The sequence below is a fragment of the Lentinus tigrinus genome, assembly GCF_003813185.1.
Source record: "Lentinus tigrinus ALCF2SS1-7 unplaced genomic scaffold L226scaffold_8, whole genome shotgun sequence".
Lineage (NCBI taxonomy): Eukaryota > Fungi > Basidiomycota > Agaricomycetes > Polyporales > Polyporaceae > Lentinus > Lentinus tigrinus.
This window is the reverse complement of record NW_027137917.1, coordinates 55,843-80,079: the sequence shown is the minus strand read 5'-3', so window position 1 is coordinate 80,079 and position 24,237 is coordinate 55,843. Positions and strand designations below refer to the sequence as shown.

The 24,237-nt window shown below is 56.7% G+C and overlaps 10 protein-coding genes and 1 non-coding gene across 11 annotated transcripts; 7 read left to right on the top strand and 4 right to left on the bottom strand.

Moving 5' to 3' along the window:
- Positions 1-29: 29 nt before the first annotated feature.
- L226DRAFT_505546 (cyclophilin-like protein) lies at positions 30-2,220 on the top strand. Its single transcript, XM_067678034.1, has 12 exons — positions 30-140; positions 196-241; positions 292-319; positions 373-446; positions 501-614; positions 680-745; positions 797-820; positions 876-903; positions 960-1,112; positions 1,168-1,256; positions 1,316-1,413; positions 1,465-2,220. Exons 1-12 carry the CDS (start codon positions 66-68, stop codon positions 2,095-2,097), a joined length of 1,428 nt encoding a protein of 475 aa, XP_067536812.1. The 5' UTR covers positions 30-65; the 3' UTR covers positions 2,098-2,220.
- Positions 2,221-2,449: 229 nt separating this feature from the next.
- Positions 2,450-3,414, top strand: L226DRAFT_505544 (thymidylate kinase). Its single transcript, XM_067678033.1, has 3 exons — positions 2,450-2,638; positions 2,699-2,807; positions 2,872-3,414. Exons 1-3 carry the CDS (start codon positions 2,503-2,505, stop codon positions 3,317-3,319), a joined length of 693 nt encoding a protein of 230 aa, XP_067536811.1. The 5' UTR covers positions 2,450-2,502; the 3' UTR covers positions 3,320-3,414.
- A 549-nt stretch (positions 3,415-3,963) lies between these two features.
- On the top strand, positions 3,964-5,611 carry L226DRAFT_611660 (MFS general substrate transporter; the record flags this gene model as incomplete). The annotated part of the gene is made up of 4 exons (XM_067686300.1): positions 3,964-4,189; positions 4,254-4,755; positions 4,808-5,073; positions 5,133-5,611. The coding sequence occupies 4 exons, from the start codon at positions 3,964-3,966 to the stop codon at positions 5,558-5,560; spliced, it is 1,422 nt and encodes a 473-aa protein (XP_067536810.1). The 3' UTR covers positions 5,561-5,611.
- Positions 5,612-5,859: 248 nt separating this feature from the next.
- L226DRAFT_569531 (UBC-like protein) lies at positions 5,860-6,447 on the bottom strand (the record flags this gene model as incomplete). The annotated part of the gene is made up of 4 exons (XM_067684322.1): positions 5,860-5,920; positions 5,972-6,177; positions 6,246-6,385; positions 6,438-6,447. The coding sequence occupies 4 exons, from the start codon at positions 6,445-6,447 to the stop codon at positions 5,860-5,862; spliced, it is 417 nt and encodes a 138-aa protein (XP_067536809.1).
- Positions 6,448-6,615: 168 nt separating this feature from the next.
- On the top strand, positions 6,616-9,838 carry L226DRAFT_483861 (uncharacterized protein). The gene is made up of 9 exons (XM_067677031.1): positions 6,616-6,746; positions 6,801-6,888; positions 6,947-7,121; positions 7,179-7,299; positions 7,353-7,918; positions 7,970-8,125; positions 8,181-8,253; positions 8,309-8,398; positions 8,451-9,838. Exons 1-9 carry the CDS (start codon positions 6,704-6,706, stop codon positions 9,686-9,688), a joined length of 2,550 nt encoding a protein of 849 aa, XP_067536808.1. The 5' UTR covers positions 6,616-6,703; the 3' UTR covers positions 9,689-9,838.
- Positions 9,832-9,932, bottom strand: L226DRAFT_t80. Its single transcript has one exon. It is a non-coding gene; the product is annotated as a tRNA-Met (tRNA).
- A 96-nt stretch (positions 9,933-10,028) lies between these two features.
- On the top strand, positions 10,029-13,314 carry L226DRAFT_533351 (DUF590-domain-containing protein). The gene is made up of 6 exons (XM_067680440.1): positions 10,029-10,493; positions 10,973-11,252; positions 11,302-11,700; positions 11,757-12,552; positions 12,610-12,806; positions 12,867-13,314. Exons 1-6 carry the CDS (start codon positions 10,258-10,260, stop codon positions 13,170-13,172), a joined length of 2,214 nt encoding a protein of 737 aa, XP_067536807.1. The 5' UTR covers positions 10,029-10,257; the 3' UTR covers positions 13,173-13,314.
- A 660-nt stretch (positions 13,315-13,974) lies between these two features.
- L226DRAFT_370651 (uncharacterized protein) lies at positions 13,975-17,287 on the top strand. Its single transcript, XM_067674302.1, has one exon. The coding sequence runs from the start codon at positions 14,007-14,009 to the stop codon at positions 16,971-16,973; it is 2,967 nt and encodes a 988-aa protein (XP_067536806.1). The 5' UTR covers positions 13,975-14,006; the 3' UTR covers positions 16,974-17,287.
- Positions 17,248-18,873, bottom strand: L226DRAFT_370557 (alpha/beta-hydrolase). The gene is made up of 7 exons (XM_067674301.1): positions 18,825-18,873; positions 18,553-18,777; positions 18,464-18,490; positions 18,268-18,389; positions 17,896-18,213; positions 17,665-17,844; positions 17,248-17,602 (listed from the first exon to the last, which is right to left on the bottom strand). The coding sequence occupies exons 2-7, from the start codon at positions 18,581-18,583 to the stop codon at positions 17,522-17,524; spliced, it is 759 nt and encodes a 252-aa protein (XP_067536805.1). The 5' UTR covers positions 18,584-18,777; positions 18,825-18,873; the 3' UTR covers positions 17,248-17,521.
- Positions 18,874-21,881: 3,008 nt separating this feature from the next.
- L226DRAFT_533347 (uncharacterized protein) lies at positions 21,882-22,621 on the top strand. Its single transcript, XM_067680439.1, has one exon. It carries the CDS (start codon positions 21,947-21,949, stop codon positions 22,385-22,387), a length of 441 nt encoding a protein of 146 aa, XP_067536804.1. The 5' UTR covers positions 21,882-21,946; the 3' UTR covers positions 22,388-22,621.
- A 565-nt stretch (positions 22,622-23,186) lies between these two features.
- L226DRAFT_533344 (uncharacterized protein) lies at positions 23,187-24,118 on the bottom strand. Its single transcript, XM_067680438.1, has 4 exons — positions 24,022-24,118; positions 23,912-23,962; positions 23,780-23,859; positions 23,187-23,506 (listed from the first exon to the last, which is right to left on the bottom strand). Exons 1-4 carry the CDS (start codon positions 24,088-24,090, stop codon positions 23,323-23,325), a joined length of 384 nt encoding a protein of 127 aa, XP_067536803.1. The 5' UTR covers positions 24,091-24,118; the 3' UTR covers positions 23,187-23,322.
- Between the last annotated feature and the right edge of the window lie 119 nt (positions 24,119-24,237).

Genomic DNA, 24,237 nt, shown 5'->3' with positions numbered 1-24,237 from the left:
GTCATAGACCGTGAACGCGACCTCGCGCTCGACCACCACTACCGTTCTCCACGAACTTTCACATCATGGCCTTACCCACTCGCGGACGCATAATATTGGAGACGACTGTGGGAGAGATCGACATCGAGCTCTGGTCGAAGGTGTGGGCGACCCCGCTAGCCTGAGGCCCCGTTTACACTGACGGTCGTGCTGTAGGAAACACCCAAAACATGTCGGAACCTGATAGCGCTGGCTATGGAAGGTACGCTGGGCTGTCACTCTATGCGCGCGTACTATGTTTACGCTTCCTAGGATACTACGACGGCGTGATATTTCACCGGTATGGTCACCTTGCGAGGTCCTCGCGCTGAGAGGGATTAACGTAGTCCACAGGGTCGTTCCCAACTTCTTGGTGCAGACGGGAGACAGGACTGGGACCGGAGGTGGTGGAGAGTCGTTCTATGGAGGTGCGTTTCTCCCTATTGTCGTGACGAACTCCCCGCGCTCATTATGGCCATTAGAACCGTTCGAGGACGAGATTCACCCCCGGCTGAGGTTCGTTCACCGTGGACTGGTAGGCATGGCGAACAACGGTACAAAGAACTCCAATGACTCTCAGTTCTTCATCACACTGGGTGGGTGTTGCACGCTCCACCTATAACTCGAGGCCCTGCACGTTGAATGCCATGCCACCTTGCAGACCGCGCAGATGAGCTGAACGGCAAGCATACACTGTTCGGGCGTGTCGTTGGAGACACCTTCTTCAGTACGTCACTCACTCGTGTATCTTGTGCTCCTGCTGATTATCCGTTCGCAGACGTGCTGAAGATTGGGGAAATGGGTAAGCCCGCCTCCGGTTCTATATCTCCTGCTCTGTCTTAGGTCACGTCCGCTAGAGCTTGACGACAATGAGCGACCACTATAGTACGTGATTGCAAACTATACTAGCCACATGCTCATGCTGATCACGTCCTCGATAGTCCGCCAAAGATCAAGCGCGTACGCATCGTGGACAATCCCTTTGAAGACATTGTGCCGCGTATAACTGCTGAGGAGAAGCGTGTCCAGCAGCGAGCACGAGAGCAGGCACAGCGGGAACGCGAAGAGGAACAACGGCGTCGAGGAGCAAAGAAGTGAGTACTGTACGTGATGCGAGACTAGCTGTGAGCTGATGTGGAGGAATTTCAGGGATGTAAAACTACTGAGCTTCGGCGCAGACGAGGAGGCAGAAGAGGAGCCTGTCTTAATCAAAAAGAAGCCTATTGTGCGACCAGATCGTGCGTTTGTATTCTACGTCTACATCCTGCAGGGATGCACTCTAACACCGACTGGACAGTGCTTCAGCCTGAGATGCCTTCAATCCCCGGGGTCCCGCCACAATCCTCAAAGAAGTCGTCAAAACGAGAACGGCCAGACGAGGGCAGCGCAGAACCGGTATGCACTCCATGTCTTGTCTGTCTACGTGTGTCCTTACCGCCCTCTCAGGTCGAAACGGAGAAGAAATCTTTTAAGAAAGACAAAGACGCCGACCTGGCCAGGATCCGCGAAGAACATGAGCGCGAAAAGGCCGCTGCAAGCAATTCACGGAAGGCCGAGATCGAGAAGATGGAGGCCGAGATCCGCAAGCTAACGCGGCGCGGTGCGGGCAGCGACGATGATGAGCCCGCGCAGAAGAAGCCCAAGAAGTCGTCGTACTTGGAGGAGGAGATGGCCAAGTACGCGAAGAACCGCGGGCTGAACAGCAAGAAGGGCAAGCGGAAGGACGAGGGCGATATCCTCGCCACGCTTAACAGCTTCCGCTCGAAGCTGAAGAGCACGACGCTTGCCGCCTCGCCACCCCCGGCGGAGAGTGGGGAAGCTGCGGAGGGCGCTGGCGAGGATGAGTCGAAGCCCGCTGTGGAAGAGGAGGAAGGAATGGAGGTCGATGATGATGTGGGTTTCCTGGGGCACATGCTGCACTTCCCGAAGGGCAATGAGGAGGAGGTTGCGAAGGCGGAGCGCGAGTACGAGGTGATCGATCCCAGGCAACGCGGCGCCCGGGCGAGAGAGGAGGAGCGCGAGCGGAAACGGGCTATGAAGGCGAAGGATATCACTGGTGGGCGGGGTTACCGGAGATGACCTCGTTGCACCATGCGCATGGCCTTCCTCCACGTCTGGCCATGTTTTTGTAGCTTACTATGCGGTGTACGCGATTACATTGTCTTTCATTATACACGGTGCACGAGACATCACGATGTCGACTTTCACGGTTTGGTCCTGACGCAACGTCCTTCAACATTAGACGGCACGAAATTTGCGGCGTCTTGATGTGTTGCGTCTGTCGCGTGAGGGGCAAGCTTGTATGTCGTCGTTGCGGTGGTTGCTGGTATGTACTACAAGCTTGACGCTCACTGAGAAGGTACCAAATGGGGTTTGCCGAGGACGCGCGACGCGTCGTCGATCGCGTTGACGCGTCTCTATACCTCCTTCATCCCGTCTTGCGCTCTACTCATAGGTCCTTCCGAGGCTTGAAACATCCAAAACATGCCAGAACGCAAGACGCGCGGTTCGTTTATTGTCGTCGAAGGGCTCGACAGGTCAGGGAAGAGTACACAGGTCTCACTCCTCGACGAGCGGCTCAAGGCTGCTGGGGTGTCCGTACGGCTCATCAAGTTTCCCGGTGAGTGAGTGGGCTCTAGTTCAATCTCCTCAGAAAACATACTCATGCAACTTCTCGCAGATCGTACTACACCGATCGGTAAACTGATCGACTCGTACCTGCAGTCTCAGTCCGAGATGGATGATCGCTCAATACACCTCCTCTTCTCCGCAAATCGATGGGAACTCGCGTGAGTCCTTACTACTGTCCTCACAACTCTATTGGGACTGTGCCAACTCCGCGCCACAATGTAGCAAGTCCATAGAGGAGTCCCTCGAGGCTGGAACGATCGTCATTTGCGACCGGTATGCCTTCTCTGGGATCGCATTTTCCGCCGCCAAGAACGCCCCCGGCATGTCGTACGAATGGTGTCGCGGCCCCGACGTCTACCTGCCCGCGCCAGACCTCACACTCTTCCTCGCCGTCTCGCCCGAGCAGCAGCAGGCGCGGGGCGGCTTCGGCGCGGAAAGATACGAGAAGTCCGAGTTCCAGGAGCGCGTCGAGCATGTGTTCGAGCGCATCGGGGTGGAGATGGGCGACGGGTCGAGGTGGATTGCGGTCGATGCGGACGCGAAAAAGGAGGAGGTTGCAGAGGAGATGTGGAGGCTTGTGCAGCCACTGGCGAAGGGCACGGATAAGCCGCTTGCGAGGTTGTGGGCGGATTTGGATGAACGGGTGAGAAATTCTAACTTGTACATCTGATCTTGGGAATATGTAGGATCCCAAAAGACGGAGCAGTGACATGAATGTACGATGATTTAAAAGTTGTACGCAATGGCCAGACAGTATCAGCCTATCTGTTGCTTCACAGCTCGAGAGAGACGTATGTTCTTTTAACCGACCGCAAGCCGATAGTAAGGTTATGACCGTCTCGTTGTTGCCCTGGTGCCAGTTCGATTCATTCGTGAACAGACTCAGACTTACCTGTCGTAGATTTGAGAGTATTTTGTGAATGTCTTCACATTGCATTCTCGAACATCATACGGGGATAGATATAGAGAATGATTCGCCGTTCGCAATGCATGCATGCTGCAGGTTCAAGACACAGGATGGTGGGCCGTTTCAACAGCATTGACAATTACGTCACCTTATCTCTTTCGCAAGGAACGGTGGAGTCGGACGGCCGTAGTAAGGCGACAGTTCGCCAACAGAGCTCAGGAAGGATATTAATAGCCTACTATTGAACGTAGGAAGTATTGTACGCTATTGCAGAGCCCCATGACCTTGCACTACACACTCAGGACTGCTGAGGGACGGGCACCTGACATTCCGCGCGGAGAGGGAAGCCCCAACAGCCATACATATGCTCATCGATGCCGGGGTGGGCTCTGTTGCGTCTTCCAGAGATGCCCGGCTCGAAGGACAGTATCACCCGCCTCGACAACGCAGACTTCTCAGCGGACCTCCCTCGCACGAGGGATGATACTGCCGAGAAGGCAGACGCACGTCTCGGACGTCTGTCGCTCCAAGAGAACTTGAACCCCTTCAGGCGTAGCTTCCTCAGGCTTTATGGTTGTCTCTTCGTCGCCTATCTGTGCTCTGCTACCAACGGATTTGACGCCAATACCTTCGGTGAGCCCTTCGTTCCGAACTATACGAAGAGCCGACTGAGCACTCACTGGCATTTCACGGTGAGGTGGACTCTCCGCCATCGACACCTTCACGTCCTACTTCGGCATCACACCCTCCAACCAAGGTATCGTCGCCGCGCTCTACGTTGTCGGCAACGTTGCCGGATGCCTCTTCGCGGGACCCTGTGCTGACACCTACGGCCGACGTGCTGGCATGGCCCTCGGTTCGCTCATCTGCATCGTTGGGGTTGTCATGCAGGCGACCGCGCGCACCCTCAGTACACTCATGGGCGGGAGGTTCGTCCTCGGGCTCGGAGCGGTCCTTGTGCAGACCGCAGGGCCGGCGTATGTGGCGGAGATGGCGTATCCGCGGTACCGTGGGGTCTTAACCGGAGCGTACCAGACATGCTTCTTTCTGGGAACGATTGGGTCGACGTGGTTGGAGTATGGGCTGAACTTCGTGGAGGGGACGCCTCAGTGGACGTGGCGGGTGCCGCTGGCCGTGCAGGCGGTCCCTTCAGTGCTCGTGTTGACTTTCGTGTGGTTCATCCCGGAGACTCCGAGATGGTGAGGCATAGTCGTGCTTGCGCATACAGCGTCTGAACGCAGATTCTGCCAGGTATATCGGTCAGGGACGCGTGGACAAGGCAAAAGACATCCTGGTGGCATACCATGGAGATGGGGATCCGGCATCTGCCGTGGCCGCCCTGGAGCTCGAGGAGATGCTCGAAGTCATCTCTGCAGAGGGCTCGGACAAGCGGTGGTGGGACTTTCGGGACCTCTTCAACTCACGCTCCGCCCGGTATCGCACCTTTCTCATCAGCTGCATCGCGTTCTTCGGACAATGGGACTTGCCCCCGACCAGCTACTACTTTCCGCTCATGGGTAAGCTTCTCTCTTGCGTGACAGGATATGTAACTGATCTGTGCGATCACATCGGTCAGCGAAGACCGCTGGAATCACGAGCGAACGTACCCAGCTTCTGCTGAACGCCCTTCAAACGCCAATCATGATGGTTGCAGCTCTATCCGGCTTGCGCTGGATGGACAGACTCGGTCGACGGAAGCTGCTCATAACCTCCAGCATCGGCATGTCGCTTTCCGTCGCTGTCATCACAGCGTGCACCGCGCAACAAGCCGGACATCCAGTCGTGGGAGGAGTCGGGATAGCCTTCGTGTATGTCTTCCTCGTCGTCTTCGCGTTCTCGTGGACGCCGGCGCAGTCGCTGTACCCTACGGAAGTCCTCACATTCAGCACCCGGGCAAAGGGTCTGGCGTTCATGAATCTGCTGGTGAACGTCGCAAACGTGTTTAACACGTACGTCGCTTCTACATTTTCTACATCCTTTGGGATGCGCTTGGAGCTCTGGTGATCTACTTGACATTCGTGGAGACGAAGGGACGGAGCCTGGAGGAGATCGACTATATCTTCGAGGCAGAGAACCCGAAGAAGGCCAGCCTGCAAACGCCAGGTGGAGACGCCTGAAGCCCGAGGGCGGTGCAAGTTGGTACTCGTGTATCTGGTACGTCCAGGTGATTAGTTAGGTCCACGTGCAAGGGCAGCAAGGAGATGTGCAGGGAACAATTGGAGATACTTGATTGATACTAAAACACAATACTCATCACAACGAGGTGTATACTGCCAGTTCATTTCATGCCATCTACGCGGTCACTAGAACATGCTGCCCTCTGGGGGTTGAGGGAGCTTCCGGTTGTTCATCGACGCCATCTCCCTAAGGCATGGTTTGGTAACAGGGTAGAATGAACTACGAGGACATGCGCACCTTCGAATCTCCACCAAGACGGTCTCAATGCTATAGTTCCGGTTCCAGTGTGCGAGGACAGGGAGCTTTGAGGGGTCGACCTTGCCATCCACTTGGCTGACAAATGGAAGGTTGACACGAGAGACGAACTGGACGGTAGGAGGCTGTTCTGGGTAGTGCTCCCCACATGTGATCCTGAGGCTGTAGATGCGGTTCTCGTGGACAGTCTGCAGCGGGGAGGCAGTCAGTGCTCGCTCCATCGATCACGACATAGAGAGCTCGAGCGTGTACTGACGTGTCCAGGACCGATGATTGTGCCGTTCCAGTGGCTCATCATGATATCGTCTCCATCCTCGAGACCGTACGAGCAGGAGCCGTCGCCGATGCCCTTCTCGCCCTTCTCGAGCTCCTCGAGCAAACGGAAATTTCTGGGAACTGTCAAGTAGCATCAGCATACGCAGCAGAGGGACAAGGACAACATGCGGACCCTTAGCCATGGCGGAAGACGAGAAGAAAGGGTGTGGCGAAGAGAGAGCAGCGGGCGTGCTTGGGGCAGCCTGGACGGGCGGTGGCGTCGCTTCCAAATCGAGCGAATCTCCGGCATGTGCCGGGCCGTCAGACTCACCGCCTCTGTGGCCAATGTGCTCATCACTCGACTGTCCGCGGCGTCTCTCTCTCACTGCACTACGCGCAGTCGCATACGCACCTCTCTCCATCACCACTCGTCCCTCCTCTACCCGCACACTCTACAACATGTTCAGGGGAGGCCAGCCGAACCCGTATGACGAGATCGTCGGTGAGTCTTCCTTGCATCCGACCCAGCGAGTGTCGGTCCTAACCCCCCTTCTAGCAAAGACGACCGATGAGAACCTTACAAGCGAGAACTGGGAGCTCATCTTGAACCTATGCGACAAGGTTCAGGAGGAAGGGGAACAAGGGTGGGCAGCTTGTTGACGCGAGACCCCTGCGATACTTACTCCAGCCTTGCTCTAACAGAGCTCGCAATGTAATCGCAGCGTCGCTCAAGCGGCTAGCACATCGAAACCCGAATGTCCAGCTGTATACCCTCACGCTCGCTGAAGCCTTGTCCAAGAACTGCGGTGTCGAGGTACAGAGGGAGATATCGTCACGAGCATTTACGCAGGGCTTGGAGAAGCTCATCACCGATCGAGTGCGTCCATCCATCCTCTTACATGTGGTGACATCTGTCGAACCTCCGGCATCACAGACAACCCATGACAAAGTACGCAAGCGTGCCCTCTCGATGGTGGCGGTCTGGACCGCCGAGTTTGAGAAAGACCCCACGCTCGGTCTGATGGAGGAGTGCTACGAGAACCTCAAGTCGAAAGGTGCGTCACCATGACAAGACAGGTCTGCATCGTCTATATCGATCCGCTCGTAGGTTACAAGTTTGAAACGCCAAGCGAACCGCCGCCTCCAGACGTCGACGACGACGTCCGGCGCCGCGAGGAGGAAGAGCTCCAGCGCGCCTTAGAGCTTTCCATGCACGATAAGGGTGGTCGATCCCAATGGGAGGCATACTCGCTCGCCTCGTCGAGTGGTGCAAGCGGCTCCGGTGCAGGGAGCTCGGCACAGGCTTCGTCTTCGTCCGCAGCAGGTCCTTCGGGCTCGTCCTCCCATCCTGCGCAAAGCTCTGCTCAACAACCCCCGACGTATGGAGGTTATGTACCGTCTTCTTCTACCCCGGCCGTTTCGGCCGTCGACACATCTCCTTCAACGGTCTCGAGCGCCACGATCACTAGCCCATCCCCATCGTCGGTTCATTCATCCCAAGATAGCATCCCGATTGTCACGCGTGTCCGTGCCATGCATACTTTCGAGCCCACAGAGCCCGGAGAGCTCGCATTCGAGAAGGGTGATATCATCAAGGTTGTGGACCGGAACTACAAGGATTGGTGGCGAGGGCAGTTGAAGGGACGCACTGGCATCTTCCCCGTGAACTACGTGGTATGCATGTCGTCACCGTGCTCATATGGTCTCCTGAACGCATCTTATTAGGAACCGCTGCCTGAACCTACCGCAGCCGAGATTGCACGGGAAGCGGAGCAAGAGGCGGCCGTGTTCTCGCAAGCCGCCAATGTTGATCGCTTGTTGACGATGCTCCGCAACATGGACCCTGCCAGGGACAACCTCGCCGACAACGAAGAGATTCAGGTTTGTGTCCTATCTTCATGCATTCCTGCATATCATTGTTCACGCACATTTCCAGGAACTTTATCGTTCTTGCATGACCTTGCGGCCCAAGATTGTGAAGCTGATTGACAAATACAGCCAGAAGCGAGGTTTGTGTTGAGATCGAATGCAGCTCATGGAAGGCTCTTACATGTTCACGAACAGCTGACCTTGTCTCCATGAATGAGACCTTCGTGAAAGCACGTACAATCTTCGACAGAATGATGGAGGAAAGTCTGGCGCGTCATACAGGGGGTATGTTACAGCTACCATGTGCACGCGTCGCCACGAGCTGACACCGCCATAGTATACGACGGTCGCCCTGCCTACATGCAGACTCCCAGCCAGTCGTACATCGGACGTCCTGAATCTCGTGCCCCTCAAGAATATATGCAGTCCGGTGGTCCTCAGGTCGCTCCCGGCGGTCCTCAAGCGTACGGATGGAACCCCAGTCTGTACGATCAGCCTGGCTACAACGCATACCCCGCTGCGCCTGCTGCGTACCAGCCTCCGGCGGAGAGTCCCTACCCCCATGGTGCGCCGCCAGCCCTGCCGCCGTACGGGGACCCAAACGCGTACCCTGGTGCTGGTCCGCAGTCTATCTACACCCAAGCGCCGCCTCAGGGCTACCCCGGGTCCAACCCGTATGGTACTCCCATGGAGACCCCAGTGCCGCAAGGGTATCCCGGCAGCCCCGTGCAGCATCACCCGTATGTTGGTGGTGGTCCCCAGCCCGGCCCTCATGTTGCCCCAGAGCCTACGCCGCAGCCACAGATCTACCCGCAGCCCGGTGTTCAACCCGAGCATCATCAACCCCAGGTCTATCCCCAAAGCGTGCAAGCCGAGCCTCAGATGCAGCCGCAGCCGCAGTTCCAGCCCCAGGTGCAGCCGCAAGCCCAAGTGCAGTCCCAGCCCTTGGCTCACACGCAGCCTCAGCCTCAGGTTCAGGTTCAGACCCAGGCCCAGCAGCAACCCCAAGCGCAGGCTCAGGTACAACAAGAGCAGCCGCAACCTCAGGCTCAGGTGCAACAAGAGCAACCGCAGCAGGCTCAGCAACAGCAAGCCTCGCAGCAGACCGGCCCACCATACGTCTACGATCCGAACACGACCTACGCCGACCCCAACGTGCAGGCCTGGGCGCAGTACTACGCGCACGGCGGCACAGACCCCACTGGCGCGGTGTACTTCATCTCTGTGCCTGGCGTGAAGGAGGGCCCGCCCGCGCCGGTTCGCACTCTGTCCGGGGACTCGGTCGCTAGTCAGGACACGACCCCGAACCCGAACTCCAACCCGGTCGGCCAGGTTGCCCCTCTGCACATCAGCAAGGCTCAGCCTGCGGAGCCTCAGTCTCAGCCCCAGCCGGGAGCCTATGGCGCGTCTCCGTATGCACCCGCTGGACCTACTTCACCGGTCGCGGGCGAGGGACCGCCTGTGTCTGGACAGCCTTACTATGGATTGACGAACCAGTTTGCGGGAATGGACATTGGTAGTGATGGGAGACAGAACGAACAGCAGGGACCGCCAGGGGTGGGTGCAACGGCGTAGTGTTTTTGAACAGTTCACGTCTGCTTTGTATTCCCTATATCTATGGCTAACCCCTCTTATAACGAACATTGACAACGCACATATCACCCTAGCGTGGTCAACCGTAAGGGAAGAATACAAAAGATGGAAATCGATAAAATCTTTGCTCGGAGTGAGGATCGAACTCACGACCTCAGGATTGCCCACATTCTGCGGTCATACAACTGTATGAGACCTGCGCTCTAACCAACTGAGCCATCCAAGCGGTGAAGGAAATCCACAATGTGTATATGTGTATCACGCATAGCGGACAGCACCGTCATCTTACGCAAAGGCCCCATGGGGAGAACGCGGAGGACGAACCTCCTTTACTGGATCCACAAACACGACATCTTCCTCGAAAGTTCACCCGGGAAGAACTGCCGTGAACCCACGATTCTCTCCTCTTTCAGACCGACGAATGCTCTCTATAACCGGTTTGTAGAGATCTGAACGCCACGCACTGGAGCCTCGTGTTCCTGTGAAGTTATCTCGCAGCCTCGTTCACGTCGCTGTCTCTCTGGTCGTCTCCCGAGTCTCCACCCTCAGCCATGGCCCCTCAGGTCGACCTAGTCTTAGTCTTTCGTTCGTCTCCTGGCAGGGTTCTCTCGAAACCGCAAGCTAGGGAGAATGCGCGCCAGGCCACCCAGCAGTACACGCGACTCCTCGAGGTGCTCAAAAACGGCCGCTTGCAGGTAGTCGGGAAGCGAGGCGAAAAGGAGGGACAGCTGCTTGTGCTTGTTCATTGCCCGGAGAGCACGTTGACGCGGCTGGTGCAACGCGAACGGTGAGTGCCACTTTGCTCCTTATCATTTCTCGCAGAATCGCCATCCTTTCGGGGTGGCATACTCGGGTTGCGAGCTCTAGAGCCCATATGCGATAGAGAGAGACGGCACGGACTCGGAGGAACTCCTATGTCTGTTTCCATTCATCGCTTGTGTCTTGCGAGTATCGAATTACTGAATGCGAGTCGTCGTGATGAGTTCCCCCCCAGGCGGCCTGTTGTACGCACGGCATTGCGCTGCCACGTAGCTGCCAGTTGACTGCGGCTGCCGTCGCAGAGGCATTGCTCGATGTTGGTTTCTATTCGTCGTCGGTGGTCATACGCAATGACGTCACTCGGAAGCGGGTGTCGCGTGCGTTTCTCACACAGGCTGCCCTGCGAGAACAGCCGGGATGCGTACTGTATGCCAGTAGGCCCTGAAGATGAGACACGCTCTATAATGATTGGCTATCGCTCGTGCAACCGTGCTGACTGTCTGGCAGATACTCCGACTTCTTGTGTGGGCTTCCCACCACCAACCCTATAGGAACCCGGGACCTCTCATCCGAACCGCTTACCCCTGCAGATAGATTGCGCCTGGTGCATACGTACGTCTCCGCCACTCCGGCAGATGGAGGGCTCGGCGTGGCACCGGGTTCATCGAGCTGGGACCGTGTCGAATCCGTCATGGTGCTACATGATCATGAATTCAACGATGCGTGGATCCGCGCGTGGACGACACGACAGCTTGGTTTCGTCAAGTTTGACAAGATTCGCGAGCAGGTGAGCAATGTACTCCGCTGCTAGTGTTACATATCCTAACATCCTATAGTTCGGGGAAGCTGTGGCTATCTACTTCCATTTCCTATCCTTCTACACCAAACATTTGCTGTTTATCTCAGCCGTTGGAGTCGGGTTCTTCTTCTTCGGCATGCCATACTCTACCCTATACTCCTCCATCCTCCTTTTGTGGTCGATCACCTTCGTCGAATGGTGGCGCATCAAGCAACGACAGCTGTCTGTTCGCTGGGGGACCAAAGGCTCGTTCCGCGTTGAGAAGCGAAGAGCGCAATATGTCCCGCTCTCCTGGTGGCGGAAAGACCTGAGGGCCCTCGCGAGCTTGCCCGTCATCTTGTTCTTCGCATCTGTCCTCGCTGTTCTGCTCACCGCTATATTCGTCTTCGAGGCATTCGTCACACATCTGTACACGGGCCCCGGACATAAACTAATCGTGAGTTACACTATCATCGTCTTCGTTTCGAAGGTGCATCTCTGACATTCCTCAAGGGTTTCAGTCCGACAATCCTTTTCACCGCCTTGGTTCCTCGGCTGCTCAGTATCTACCAATCTTATGCGGTCTCCTTCACCAATTGGGAAAACCATGGCCATCAGTCTACCCATGACGCATCACTGACGGTCAAGACGTTCAGCTTGTCCGCAATTGTCGCCTATCTAGGCATTGCGTTGTCGGCTTTCGTCTACGTGCCGTTCGGAGAAGAAGTCATGGCACTTGTACAGTATTATCTTTTCCACGACGACTCCTCTGCGAAGACTTGGGTACGCTCGATCCTCACCTCGATCTCGGCCAACATTACGGCACCATTCAACACCACTTCGACGGGCAAGGTCACGAGTTCCTCTAGCCCGCTGACGAACCGGACCTTCTGGGAAACAGACAGCGTCAATGCTCGGACTAAGCTCAACCCGAAGCGTCTGCAAGATCAGATGTTCGCCTTCACGGTAACCAACCAGGTCGTGAACACCTTCCTCGAGATCGGGTTGCCGTTCATCCTGCGCGCAGTTGCGTCCGTGCGAAGCGGGAAAGGACTCTCGCTTGCCGCCCCGGCCGCAGGTGCTTCCAGTAGCAACGGGAACGGCAAGAAGAAGCGGGTGATGTTCGAGGATCAGTCAGGCAACCCAGAAGCAGAACGGCCTGTGCTGGAAGGCGAGGAACGCGAGTTCATGGACCGTATCAAGCGGGAGGTCGCCCTGCCGCCGTACGACCTCTTCGCGGACTACAGTGAAATGGTTACGCAGTTCGGATATGTGTCCCTGTGGTCGACCATCTGGCCGCTTGCACCAGGTGTGTGGTTCTGACTATACCGAGCGGGTCAATGTTAGCTCACTACATCGTACCCAGTGATGTCACTTATCAACAACTGGTTGGAGTTAAGGTCTGACGCATTCAAGATAACTGTACACGTCCGGCGACCGATTCCGACTCGCACCGACACAATCGGTCCTTGGCTGGACGCCCTCACGTTCCTCACCTGGCTGTCGGCGCTGACGAACTCGGCACTCGTATATCTATTCCGGCCGGCCAATCAGTGCAAGCCGGTGGGCACATCGCTCTCACACTCGCATCACCATTTGAGCAGCCCTGACTCGTCGACGCAGCAAATGCTCAGCTCCGCGCTCCTCATAGCGCTCGGGGCCTCGCATGGATACATCCTGGTGCGCATGCTCGTGCGGCACACACTTGAACGCGTGCTCTGGCGCGGAAGCAAAGAGGAGCGCGAGGCGGAACGTATCGAGACGGTCGTGAAGGAGCAATACCTCCGAAGCCTTGGTGTAGCCGACGTGGTTAATGCTGAGGATAAGGCCGTCGAGGGTGGCGAATCGGGGGTGGCGGGTGAATCCTCGGCATTTTGGGGCCACGACGAGGGGCTCGACGAGCTGACTCGGGGAACGAAGGAGGCATAGGGAGGCGTAGGGCCCGCGCGAGGGTCGGCAAGTGGTTCCGGTTTCTCCTGCCCCAACGACATTTACGTTAGAATGTGATGCAACTGCCATGCTCGTATGGATTGTTACTAGGACTCGGGTGTGCTGTAGTGTAGGACCAGCTATTTCTGTACGTAGTTCCAACCTAGTTTGCTGCGACGGTCTTGGGTGCATGCTCCAATAACAGTGGCGTGTATGCCGGACGGGGCGCACGAAGCCGGCGTCGGGAATTGCCAATTGTGGTGTGGGAATAATTAATTTGGCAGAACAGGCACGGAAAGCGGAGCCGGATTTGCCACCGACGACGACGACGACGACAACGACTGCGCGCGCGGTCCGACATTCCTTTGAACTTCGCTCTCTGACCCCGACGGTCCTTTCTCGCTGTTTGCATTCTGTCCTTGCTGTTATCTATCCGCTGCTCGCTGTCGTTCCTGCCTCGTGACGGAAATACCATCTCGACGCGCTCGCCTCGTCCATTGCCATCCCTACCCTCCACGTGCTGATTTTCGACGACACGCCTTGCTGCATACCCGCTTCAGTCTTCGTGTTCTCGACCTCGTTGGGCCGCCTTTCATTTTCGTTGCAATTATGTTGGTGATTCTCCCTTCCCTCGGCCACGTCCCGCAGCTCTCACACTTTCCGCAGGCTTAATTAGCCGTGCTACACCTGTTTCGACGACTCCTGCATATTGCCCGTGACGTTTGGTACCATTTCAAAAGTGAGTGCAATCTCTGCGTCCGCTATGTCGCGCGGCATGGCCTCTATAGTTGTTTACCGTGCCCTCTCCTCCCCCTTCGTCGTGTGCGTGGCAGCATGTCGGCACAGTACGACCTTGCCCGGCCTGCAAAGCAGGTTTACCCCATGGACACTACGAGACTGCATATGGCCAGCAAAACCGCGTCCTATCTCCCCCCGAAATCCAATCTTGGCACGTCCTCCACCCGTGGGCTGCTCGAGTCCGCCTCGCTGCCACAGACGTCGTGGCTCTCAGATGCTGGAGACTTCGAACTCCCGTCGTCGCTCGCTTTTCCATCTAGCTCACGTATGCAGTCGCGGCATACCCCGAGTCCCATCCCCTCCCCGTCGCGCACGCTCCATCCCTCGCGCTCTTTCACCGCCTCTAGTTCGCACAAGTCGTCTGGCATGTCATCCGATCGCGATGCCAGTGGTCACTTGGACATCAAGCGGCTTATGAGCAAGCCTGCGAGGCAAACGCCCTCTGGCTCGGTCTCCCTCCTTTCCGACTCTGAACGCTCCTTGGACGCATCGTCCAGCAGAATGTTCTCTCATCCTCCTCTCTCCAGGAGTGCCACCGCATCCCGGGAAAAGATGTCTCTGCATGTGAACACGACCGGGTTACGCTCGTCGTCCGCTCCCCGTCCGTCACCGCCCGGAACCCGTTCATCGTCGGGCTCCCGCCCAGGCCATGCGTCTTCTCCCGAGCGCAGGCCTGCCATTGGGGATGGGCAGCCCGGCAAACCACGTAATGTGTTACGTCGTCGGACAAGTGCGCGCTCAAACCCAAGTACCCCCAGCGCTGCTGTCACACATGCGCGCGCTGCGACGGATGATTCGCTCCCACCGAGTCGATCTCTGTCCACGAGACATCAGCAGGCCTATCTCCGTGATGATATGCCGTTTTCCGCCTACTACTCGACCCGCCCTACGAATTCCCCCTCTACATCTGCACCGCGACCTAGCACATCCCCTCGAACGAAGGTAACGTCGCCGAAGCCTCCCAGGAGCCCCCAGGTTGCCTCGGGGTTGACACCTGCAGGTGCGGTTGCTCTCGCGTACAAGCAGCAGGAGCAACGGCGGGAAGAGCTAGCAGAGACTGCTGCCTTCAACGACGCATACCAACCGCCATCCACGCCTCTCGCTGCTTCTGCTCCCAACCCGCCGTCTAACCTAGACTTGGAGGACGAAGAAAATGAGGAAGGCAGCGGTCCGTACTACACGGTTTTCGGTAGCTCATCCGGCCGGTTGGTTGCTGTCGGCAGTCCTGAGGACCAAGACTGGCATTACGACCCGCGTGCCCACGCTCCGCTTAACGGCAAACCGGTTGGTACGCGGAGCTTGTCGCGGAAAGTGTCTGGTCCGTTCAAGCGGGTCACGGGCTCCATACGACGTGAGAGGGATCATCGAGACCTTGGCGAGCTTTCTAGGGAGGTTAGGGAGGAACACAGGCATGCCGACGTCTTTGACGGCACGTACGGCCGAAGCAGCCCTTCTAATGCGCAGATGAAGGTCCATCGCAAACCCATAACCCTGGATACGTCTCTGGATGGCAGGAACAGCCCGAGAGATTCACCTACCACGAAGTTCAGCCCTGCGAACAAGGGCAGCCCTTCACCTCAGGAGGACGGTCGCGCGTCCCGTTCGTCCAGACTCAAGGGCAAGGATCGCGAAGATGAGATGTCGCCAGGAGGCAAGTGGTGGAAGCTCATGAAGCGCATTAGCACCGGCGGTCTCCGCGAGAAGTACCAACACGACCCAGCACCCCCTCCTGTGCCTGCTCTCCCGCAGTACATATCCCCAGCGCCTGGCCGGACCACCATGGACATCACAACGAGCAGAGACGCGCAGGGCCATGAAGTGAGCGAGAACGGCGTGCTCCTCCGCAAGTTCATGCAGTCTCGGGCGTCTATGTCTGGTGTGCGGCCTAGCCTGTCGGCTCCCTCTAAGGCCTCCTCAGGAGGCTCTTCTCGACCCAGCACGAGTACCGGTACCGTCGGCAGACCTTCAACAGGGAACACGACCAAGAGTCGTGCGAGCATATCGGGGCATCGTCCAAGTACGGCGACACGTTCCTCGTCACCTGGTTCGTCAGACTTGGCATTATCTGGCTTCTCCAAGGACCACCGCACGCCCTCTACTCACTCTTCTATCTCATCAATGGGTGAGGAGATTCCTCCCGTGCCGAAGAATGTCGGACGGTACATCGTCCCGCCTAGCGAACTTTCCCGCATGACAAAGTCGCGGGAAGACGTTTCAACATCACAGTCGAAAAGCTCGCATTCGAAGACTCCCCGCACACCCGCTCGCTCGCATACTGCTCCTGCGGATACGGTATTATCCACCAAAGACGGATCGTCTCCTGAGGATCGATCCACCCCTTCCCTTCCTCTTCCTCCTCCCCGCCGAGCGGCCACCACTGGATCCGCCACTTCGCCACTCGCACCGACGTTCAATGTAGAAGATACCATCAATAACCTGATGCCCCCTCAGCCCGCTGGCCCGCCTCCCTTAACGGAGTTCGGGATGAAGGAGCCCCCACCGCGACCGAAGCGCAGTTCACGTCGCGCGCTCCCTCCAACCAACGTCGAAGTCCCTGCCCGCTCGCAGTCCGTGTCTGCGACGACCGCACAATCTCTCGCCACACGACATAGTCCTCCGCAAGTTCGCGTGGATATAGATCTCATCAGACGTCCCTCCATTGGCGCGATGAGCTACGCATCCACTGCGAAGCAGGTCTCGACCGGCTCCTCAAATTCCCCGGCGTCGGGCTTGTCCCCGCATTCAAATTCCCCTGGATCAGCGCTTTCGCAGTCAAACTCGCCATCATCTGCGGTGTCGAAGCGCTCCCCGCTCACATTCCGCGAACTTGACAGTCCGCGGCAGAGGCTCACGGAGAAGGAGAAGGCCGACAAGTGGGAGGATCTACTCGCGCGCAGTGCGCGGGCGGGTGGTACGTTGCATATCGGAGAGTCGCAGCTCATGTCGGAGAGCACCGACGTCAGCGGGGACGACTCTTTCTTCAACGGTTCTGATTCCGACTGATGGTAATGGTATGCGTACGGCACGGCGAAGACGAGCGAGCCCTTGTCTTATCCCCAGTACATATACACCACGCATTTATGTCCAGAACTAATCCCTACTCCCATCCCGCTTAGTCGCCTTACTTCCTGTCGTTTAATGATATCCCGTCCCCCAGCGTGTACATACGTTCTGTACAGGGCGGAGACCATGCTAATGTCCTTGTTGTCTCCTCTTGTACTCTATTCGCTCTCTTCTTTGCCTATACCCTCCGCATTCTGCTGCGAGTCGCATAGCTAGTCATCTCACACGCATGTCGTCTTGGTACTGCATACAATGGTTCACCATGCTGTCCATGCTGTACAACATCGTCTCGATGCACAAGTTTTCCCCTTGTCCCTCCCGCTATCATGCGCCATCATCGTGTTGGACTCATTGATCATTCCTCAACACGTTTCCCACCTGCTGCTGTAACGTTTCGAGCTGGACCGCAGGTATGTAGGACAGCTGTTGCATTTGTGCTTTCTCCGACTGACCACTATCGTACACAGGTATCAGGTGCAAGTTCACTTCTACAGATCCTTGTACTTGTTGTAGAACTTCACGGTCGCTTCGAACGCCCCCTCCTTACCGGCCTTAACCTTGGGGTTACTCTGCATGCTCGCAGTCAGCGACCCAAGGAGGACATGAACGCAGACACGATTCGAAGACTTACTAAGTCTCCGCGCACAGCGAAACCGTGGGTGCAACCGTCCCAGTAAGTACGCTCATATCCCGGCGCAAACTTCCCACCACCAAGGATCTCGTCTGCAACCTTCTGCGCCTCGGGCGGGAACTGCGAGTCGGTCTCACAGCTGTTGATCAGCAGAGGCGCCTTGGCCTTGTCGCGGTATTCCTGGGGATCTATCAGCCCTGTCCTCGAACGGATAATATGAACAGATCATACCTCGAGGTCCTCAGGGATACGCAGGCGTGACGGGTGGGAAACGACGGTGACCTTGCTGACGCCCTTGAGCGCGAGGTGCCAAGCGGGTGGCGCTCCGAAGCAGTATCCCGTTGTCGCGATCCAAGTCACACCCTCCGCCTGGAGCGCGGCGACGGTGTCATCGACCACAGACACCCAGCTGGTGGGACCGTGACGGGATATCCAAGCCTCGCGGTCGAAGTCGGTGCGGGTAAACACGTCCTCGGGGAGTGCCTCGCCCTGGAAGAGATCGGGCATGACGGTCCGGTAGCCGTTCCGCGCAAAGTCGTCGGCAAGCAACTATACGGAGAGCGGTAAGCGTATTCCAAGGCCAAGGAAATCGCACTGAGATACCTTGTTGTTGTTGAGCGGGATGCCGAAGACGTCGGTGAGGAAGAGGACAACCTTGTCCTTGGGGTAGTCGCCGGTGGGCGTGGCCACATAGCATTCGACACCTCCGATCTTCTCGATCTTGCCTGGAAGGTGGGATGGTTAGCAGCAGATCATCTCCAAGATCATTTGAACATGGCGATTGGTAATCGATACTAACCCTCGGGCTGGCCTTCGTGGCGGACACCTAGATGGTGGATGCAGTGTCAGGCCGGGGTCCATTGCCAGATCTACACGGAGATAGCATACCCTGGAAGCAGTTGTCGCAGAGTTCAGGCATTATTGTTGCGAGGTGGTGGTAGTATAGACGGAGGCTACGTCGATGCTACGTCGATGCTCTTGCCACCTCTCTGCGAGTGTGGGTATTTATGCATCGCGCTATCCACTCATCATCATCCCAGCGCCTCGTAAACCTGTTCTCGTCACTCGGAGACCCACGGCATATTGTGCCTTCGACTCGGACGCCATAATCAACTAGAACCGGTTTCAGTCCGGAGCAGGAGGTGGATAGCGGTACTTACTGGACCAGAGCGCAGTGTAACCGCGCAAGTTGAGTGGATCCCGCCTCGATGCGCGGCCATCGTCTACTTGCCGAGCAGGATATTCTGAACGCGCAATTTGGATACGGTAACGAATGACGAAGAAAGTTTAGCGCTGGGGGCGGACGGTGGGAGATACCAGGACCCTCCCCTTCGAGGACAATACACATGACCCACACCGTACTCCGAGCGCATCTGGGTACTCGGCCGAACCTCCACATTTCCGTACGGAACCCATGTCGGTTCGCACAGGGTTCGCAAACGCGACATAGGAGATGGATGTCATGCAAGGGAAAATAATCGAGACTCAACACTTCCAATATTCGGAGTCAACCACCATTATCTCTTCAGAGCGCGAGCTGGCCATACCCTCTCCCCGAGTCTCCCGTCCTTCGGCGTCCCTTCAAGTTGTCCTGATCCGGGAGCCGTTCTCTCTCCGACGCACGGCGAGCGAAGCATCGCTCATATCAAAGCATGGGCAAACGTTGCTCCTTTTGGTCTTGTTGAGATCTCCGAGACTATGACCCGGACGATGGAGTCCAATCATCAACTGCTAGCGGTGAGCCCACCACACCATAGGATCGCGGGAGACTCGCCATAGGTACCGTTATGGAGGTGCACTTAGGGGCTGTGATTCGCGGGCCATCGTACCTCATCGTACACGCGTAAGTATGTGCCCGACGGTCCGCAGGTCCGCGTATCCCCGCTCGTCTCCGACTGACCAGTATACATAAGTACCAGATGAGAGCCCTTTCGACAATCTGGGATATCTTGCACCCGCTGCAGCAACTGCGTCTTCGCGAATCGCCGCAGAGCCACGTTTGAGGGCAGTGGGTTGCGAGAGGAAGCCTGTCAGTGCTTGTCAGTGAAGCCTACGGATGTCATATCGCCGCAACTGCGGATCCCGCGGGGTGAGGTTTTCTCGGTCGGCCTGGAGATCAGCGATACGGCATGTTGGTGAGCTTCTGACCCCGGGGCTTCGAGAAGAGTCTGCGGTGTGCACACTGGAGTTTGCAGATTATACCCGCCCTGGAATGGATGGATTACTGAATTCATATACCGGCCTCGTCGGCGTAGGACAAGAGGGCTTGAAGCTCGCAATACGTCGGTGTCTTGGGGATGCAGAGATTGGACGATGGCAGACGGCAGAAGACCCTCAAAGAATCCCGCTTTACTGTAGACACAGGAAGTCTAGGGTCGTGGGTAGTGTGCGTACTTTAGGTCACAAGGCATACCAACTCAAGGAGAGTTCATGAGATGAGCGGTTCTTCTGGCAGGGACGCCGTCACTCTTACGTCTTTGCATAAGCCAGGGTGTAAGGACACAGAGAGACAATCGAATGGCAGGGTGGCGCGGGAACGGGAAGGGCAAAGGTGCGCCATCCGCAGAGTGTCGACTTTGCGTCTTGACTTCCCTCTGCCCCTCGACCACCCACAGCGGCGACGCTCGTCCGGAAGATCTGAGCCGGCTCACCGTAACCTGCGCTTCTGCTGGATGGTCGCGGCTGATGGCGCCGAGTATCTGTGGACTCGATGCATGAATGTCGCGAGACATCGCTCCTTCCCACGTCCGGACGCAAGCTTTGCACCCTCGTATGCTGAAACCGCCGTGGACGGAACTGATCAAAATCCGTGCTCGCGGAACTGTCACAAGTGCCAGGTGTTGTCGTGTCCCGGACGGAGAATTCGCCCGCTGGATAAGTGCTAGGCGGCCTGAGCCAAGTCGTCCGACCAGTGTGTATCCAGACAAGCGTTGCGGCTAAATTAATATCTCCGAAAAGCCTCAAGGATCCAAGCAGCCCACAACGATTCATACCAAAGATGAAAGATGACATGCGTCCTTAGTGCATAATTCGTGGCTTTAACCACCATGTGGAGGTCGTTGGGTGTTGTGCCAAAACCAGCGATCCAAGGCACAGTGTGCATTCGAAATACCCGTAAGCAAAGCGATACAGAGCTGAAGAGACCAATGAGTCGTGTGGCTTGGGGACGAGCAGGGTGGTATAATAGAGGCACGTGGGCGAGAGGTCAGCCAACTAATCCGACAAAAAAACCCACATGCGTGGCAGCTATGTCGGGCGTCCCTACGATCGAGGTAAGCTCGGACTCTGTACACTGTGATGTGCGCCTGAATATGACCCGCAACCTCCATGTCGCCCATGATTATGAGCCGGGATGCGTCTCGGAATTGCAAGCGAACGACAGATGGTCCAGGCCTGTCGAAAAGCGATGAGGTGCTGACATACATGGGGAGCGCATAATAGCGGAGATTGAGACCGTGAGCCGATATCGGAAGAGCGCCTCGTTGATGTGTCTGCGAAGGCGAAGTGCTTCATTCCATGAGCTGTCTTCTCTTCTTTGTCCGTGATTGTAGAGTGGCCCCATAGACCTAGCGTCTGCAGCAATCGTCAGAAAGGTCTCCGAGATGAGGGGGAGACCTCCCATCGTCGCTATGGGCCTAACCACAATGCGTTGCCGGCGGTTAGGTATGGCAAACGATCGCGTATGGATGGAGCTGGAGTTCCTGAAGATGGAAATTGGGTAGGTGGGAGCAGCTGATTGGTTGTCGAACTTTCGAAAGCGTAGGGTATACGATCCGCATCAAAGCCTGAGGCGAAATCTGACCATCTGCGACTCGGAGACCGTACTGGGATGGGTGGCTGCGAAGTGGGTAGTAACCGGGAGACTGTGTGAAGACGCCACGGCAAGGCCCAGCAGGCGTGCCTTCCGCGGCTGCGCCTCGTGTTGGGAAGGCGCATCCGAAAACTTGAAGCCCAGCGCGCTGCATTGTCGAAGACCCTGAGTTACGCTGGGGAGAACATATATAACGACCGGCGGACTCACCTGGACCCTCTTAGGAACTGAATTACCGTTGCCTTCGTTCAGATTCTTACCCCCTCCGTCCGCCGCGTCGAAGTGCCTGCTTCTGTTCTGGGTTGACAGCAAACCACCATCAGGTGAGTGACACCCTCTTTCCCATCGCGGCGAAAAGTGTCTAGGACCTACCGGATTGATTGTCGTCTCCTCTCCCTGCTACCTTGGGCTTGATCAGACTACATCGTGACCGAGCTCGAACATACGCCATCCCAAACCACCACAATCGCCATGCCCACCTTACCCATCTACGTCGCACAATACTACGTCGGTCACAGCTCCCGCGGTGTCCTCCCCTACGGCTGGCACATCATCGTACACACGGGCTTCGACAAGCAAGGCGAACCTGTCGGCAACGCCTACTTCGTGACTGGGTGCACCGCGAAAGGATGGGTCTTTCAACTGTTCCGCAACGTTGCGTATCGCTCTGGGTCGAAGTATCGGGGCTGCGCACGGGTAGGATCGGTGGACAGGATGCAGCTGGAAGAGCTGGAGCGGCAGTTGGGGCGGGCAGAGATCGTGAACCGCGAGCCGTCGTGGAACTACCAGAGCTGGGCTTGCGGCGCCCTCAGGAGGCTCCACGCTCAGGGTTTCCGCATCGACGACCTGGTTTGGAAGAGGATGGGTGCGGTGATGCGGGCGGCAGAGGATGCGTACAACGCGGAGTACTGATGGTGCGGAGGAGGAACGGGGAAGAGGGATTGTCGGGTTGGACTCGGTCGACGTGAGACTGACGTGGTCTCAAGGCAGACCACGGACCAGCCATGTAGGGACGTGGGCTGGAGAAGAAGTCAAAACCAAGGACGGCTTGTACGTTGTTTTGCTTATGCTATCACGGTCTCTATTAGTGGTCGTATGTTTTGTGTCTTGCCACCCTCGCTGTTGATGTATGTTATTCGCTTCCTGTGTGATATATTATTGATATGGTATATAGCAGTTTGTGCCGTAACGGAGGCCCGTCAATGACCTGCTATTTTGAACTCACCTTGTTCAATGCTCCGTAAAGCGCCCAAAAAGTGCCAATGAATTACTCAACGTGATGGAGCGGCTGCAACCAGTGAACAATCCATGGCGTGTAGAATGTGGGAGGACGCCGCAAGGGGAGCATTGTGAATGCGGAGATCATGCTTCCTCGCCCATGTCCCGAGGCTTCAGACGTACGGTGGCTTGGTATGCGATCATTCTCATGGCGCCTTCCGTCGACCATCACATCCACTGTGCAGACACTAGTCTTAGCTTCCCATCGGGAGGGTTGGGAACGTACCCTGCCTCTTGGATCTACCATCGTGCCCCTGGTTTAGGGCGATGCATGTAATACGTTGTCTTCGTAAGCTCATGCTTGCGCAGGCCCTGAACCCAACATGTGTCCCGGGGAAACGGTTCTGTCGCTTCAGGGGGATGTCGGTTGAGGCTCACCGGGCAGTTCGGTCATCAGGACTTCGTCCTCAAACGAGTATACCACACATCCTCGTCATGTCATGAATCCGTCGGCCTTTCATTGCAAAGTGAATCATGATAGTACAGCAAAGCCAATAACTTAATCGCACCCAAGACGAACAGCGCAGCAACGTCTAGCCCAACACATGCCCCAGAGCCTCGCGCCTTCCTCATGCGCTCTGCTCCATAGGTGTGCTCGTGTCCATATTTGTAGGACGTTTTCCTTCCCTGCCGAGTCCTGCAGCACGTTCTGATTCCTCGATCGTATACGCAGGCTCCTTCAGTTGCTTGCAGCGCCGTTTGTGCACTTTGCTCCGCCAATGCGTTCGCAGCGCGTGATCAGTTTCGAAGTATCTGTGAGGAGTGTATTCAGTACCAGACAGAACTTCTGTGATACAGGAACAGGCCCCCCTGCACGTCACATTGAACCATGGCACAAGGACGTTTTCGCCCCTTGCGCATCTTGCACACTAGATCGCCGATCTCTGGGCATCTGTACTGTGGCCGCAGGAACGAAGTGCTCCGAAACCGGCATGCAACGCTAACGCCACTCCCTCCTGGACCTCGGCTTGCGACGCGCGGAGGCCCTTGACCCAGAACACATGGAAAACAGTGAAAATAACTCACTTTGCACACTCGACACAATAATGCTGTGCAAGTCCAGGCTTTTCATAGTCTAATGGCTGCGCTTCAAGGGCTGCACGATTCTATAGCGAGGCGTGTTAAAGGTAATCCCATATACTCAGAGACATCACGTACCTTGGGATCCAGATCAATGAGTTGTATCTGATCCAAGTCGCGCGTCCGCGCCTGTAAAGCCGCACCTCCATGAACTTTTTGCGCTTTTCCTACTGCGCTGTTCTGCTCACCCTTGTCCGTGCTGCACGGTGTACGTCTCGTTGAGCATGGTGTGTCCGAGAACGGCGAAGACGACCCATTGTAACAAGTGCGAGCTGAGCGGGAGACGAAAGGAGATGGTAGTTTGGACGTTAGACCATTCCCTTCTCCTGCCGCCTTCTCAATTATGTAAGCCATGTTGTACCAAATTTGGTAGAGCCCCGAGCGCCTATGCTCGGAAATTGGTA

Excerpts from the sequence above, each read along its gene's own strand:
- L226DRAFT_505546 (XM_067678034.1), top strand. The coding sequence starts at position 66 with ATGGCCTTACCCACTCGCGGACGCATAATATTGGAGACGACTGTGGGA. Across the intron at positions 242-291 it reads GATAGCGCTGGCTATGGAAG|GATACTACGACGGCGTGATA; the intron begins GTACGCTGGGCT and ends TACGCTTCCTAG. Across the intron at positions 1,257-1,315 it reads GCCTATTGTGCGACCAGATC|TGCTTCAGCCTGAGATGCCT; the intron begins GTGCGTTTGTAT and ends CCGACTGGACAG.
- L226DRAFT_505544 (XM_067678033.1), top strand. The coding sequence starts at position 2,503 with ATGCCAGAACGCAAGACGCGCGGTTCGTTTATTGTCGTCGAAGGGCTC. Across the intron at positions 2,639-2,698 it reads ACGGCTCATCAAGTTTCCCG|ATCGTACTACACCGATCGGT; the intron begins GTGAGTGAGTGG and ends AACTTCTCGCAG. Across the intron at positions 2,808-2,871 it reads GCAAATCGATGGGAACTCGC|CAAGTCCATAGAGGAGTCCC; the intron begins GTGAGTCCTTAC and ends GCCACAATGTAG.
- L226DRAFT_483861 (XM_067677031.1), top strand. The coding sequence starts at position 6,704 with ATGTTCAGGGGAGGCCAGCCGAACCCGTATGACGAGATCGTCG. Across the intron at positions 7,919-7,969 it reads TCTTCCCCGTGAACTACGTG|GAACCGCTGCCTGAACCTAC; the intron begins GTATGCATGTCG and ends GCATCTTATTAG. Across the intron at positions 8,399-8,450 it reads TCTGGCGCGTCATACAGGGG|TATACGACGGTCGCCCTGCC; the intron begins GTATGTTACAGC and ends ACACCGCCATAG.
- L226DRAFT_533351 (XM_067680440.1), top strand. The coding sequence starts at position 10,258 with ATGGCCCCTCAGGTCGACCTAGTCTTAGTCTTTCGTTCGTCTCCTGGC. Across the intron at positions 11,253-11,301 it reads TTGACAAGATTCGCGAGCAG|TTCGGGGAAGCTGTGGCTAT; the intron begins GTGAGCAATGTA and ends AACATCCTATAG. Across the intron at positions 11,701-11,756 it reads GCCCCGGACATAAACTAATC|GGTTTCAGTCCGACAATCCT; the intron begins GTGAGTTACACT and ends ACATTCCTCAAG.
- L226DRAFT_370651 (XM_067674302.1), top strand. The coding sequence starts at position 14,007 with ATGTCGGCACAGTACGACCTTGCCCGGCCTGCAAAGCAGGTTTACCCC.
- L226DRAFT_370557 (XM_067674301.1), bottom strand. The coding sequence starts at position 18,583 with ATGCCTGAACTCTGCGACAACTGCTTCCAGG. Across the intron at positions 18,214-18,267 it reads TCCCGCTCAACAACAACAAG|TTGCTTGCCGACGACTTTGC; the intron begins GTATCTCAGTGC and ends CTCTCCGTATAG. Across the intron at positions 17,603-17,664 it reads TCGCTGTGCGCGGAGACTTA|AGTAACCCCAAGGTTAAGGC; the intron begins GTAAGTCTTCGA and ends GCGAGCATGCAG.
- L226DRAFT_533347 (XM_067680439.1), top strand. The coding sequence starts at position 21,947 with ATGCCCACCTTACCCATCTACGTCGCACAATACTACGTCGGTCACAGC.
- L226DRAFT_533344 (XM_067680438.1), bottom strand. The coding sequence starts at position 24,090 with ATGGGTCGTCTTCGCCGTTCTCGGACACACCATGCTCAACGAGACGTA. Across the intron at positions 23,860-23,911 it reads TCATTGATCTGGATCCCAAG|AATCGTGCAGCCCTTGAAGC; the intron begins GTACGTGATGTC and ends GCCTCGCTATAG. Across the intron at positions 23,507-23,779 it reads TATTGTGTCGAGTGTGCAAA|ATACTTCGAAACTGATCACG; the intron begins GTGAGTTATTTT and ends CACTCCTCACAG.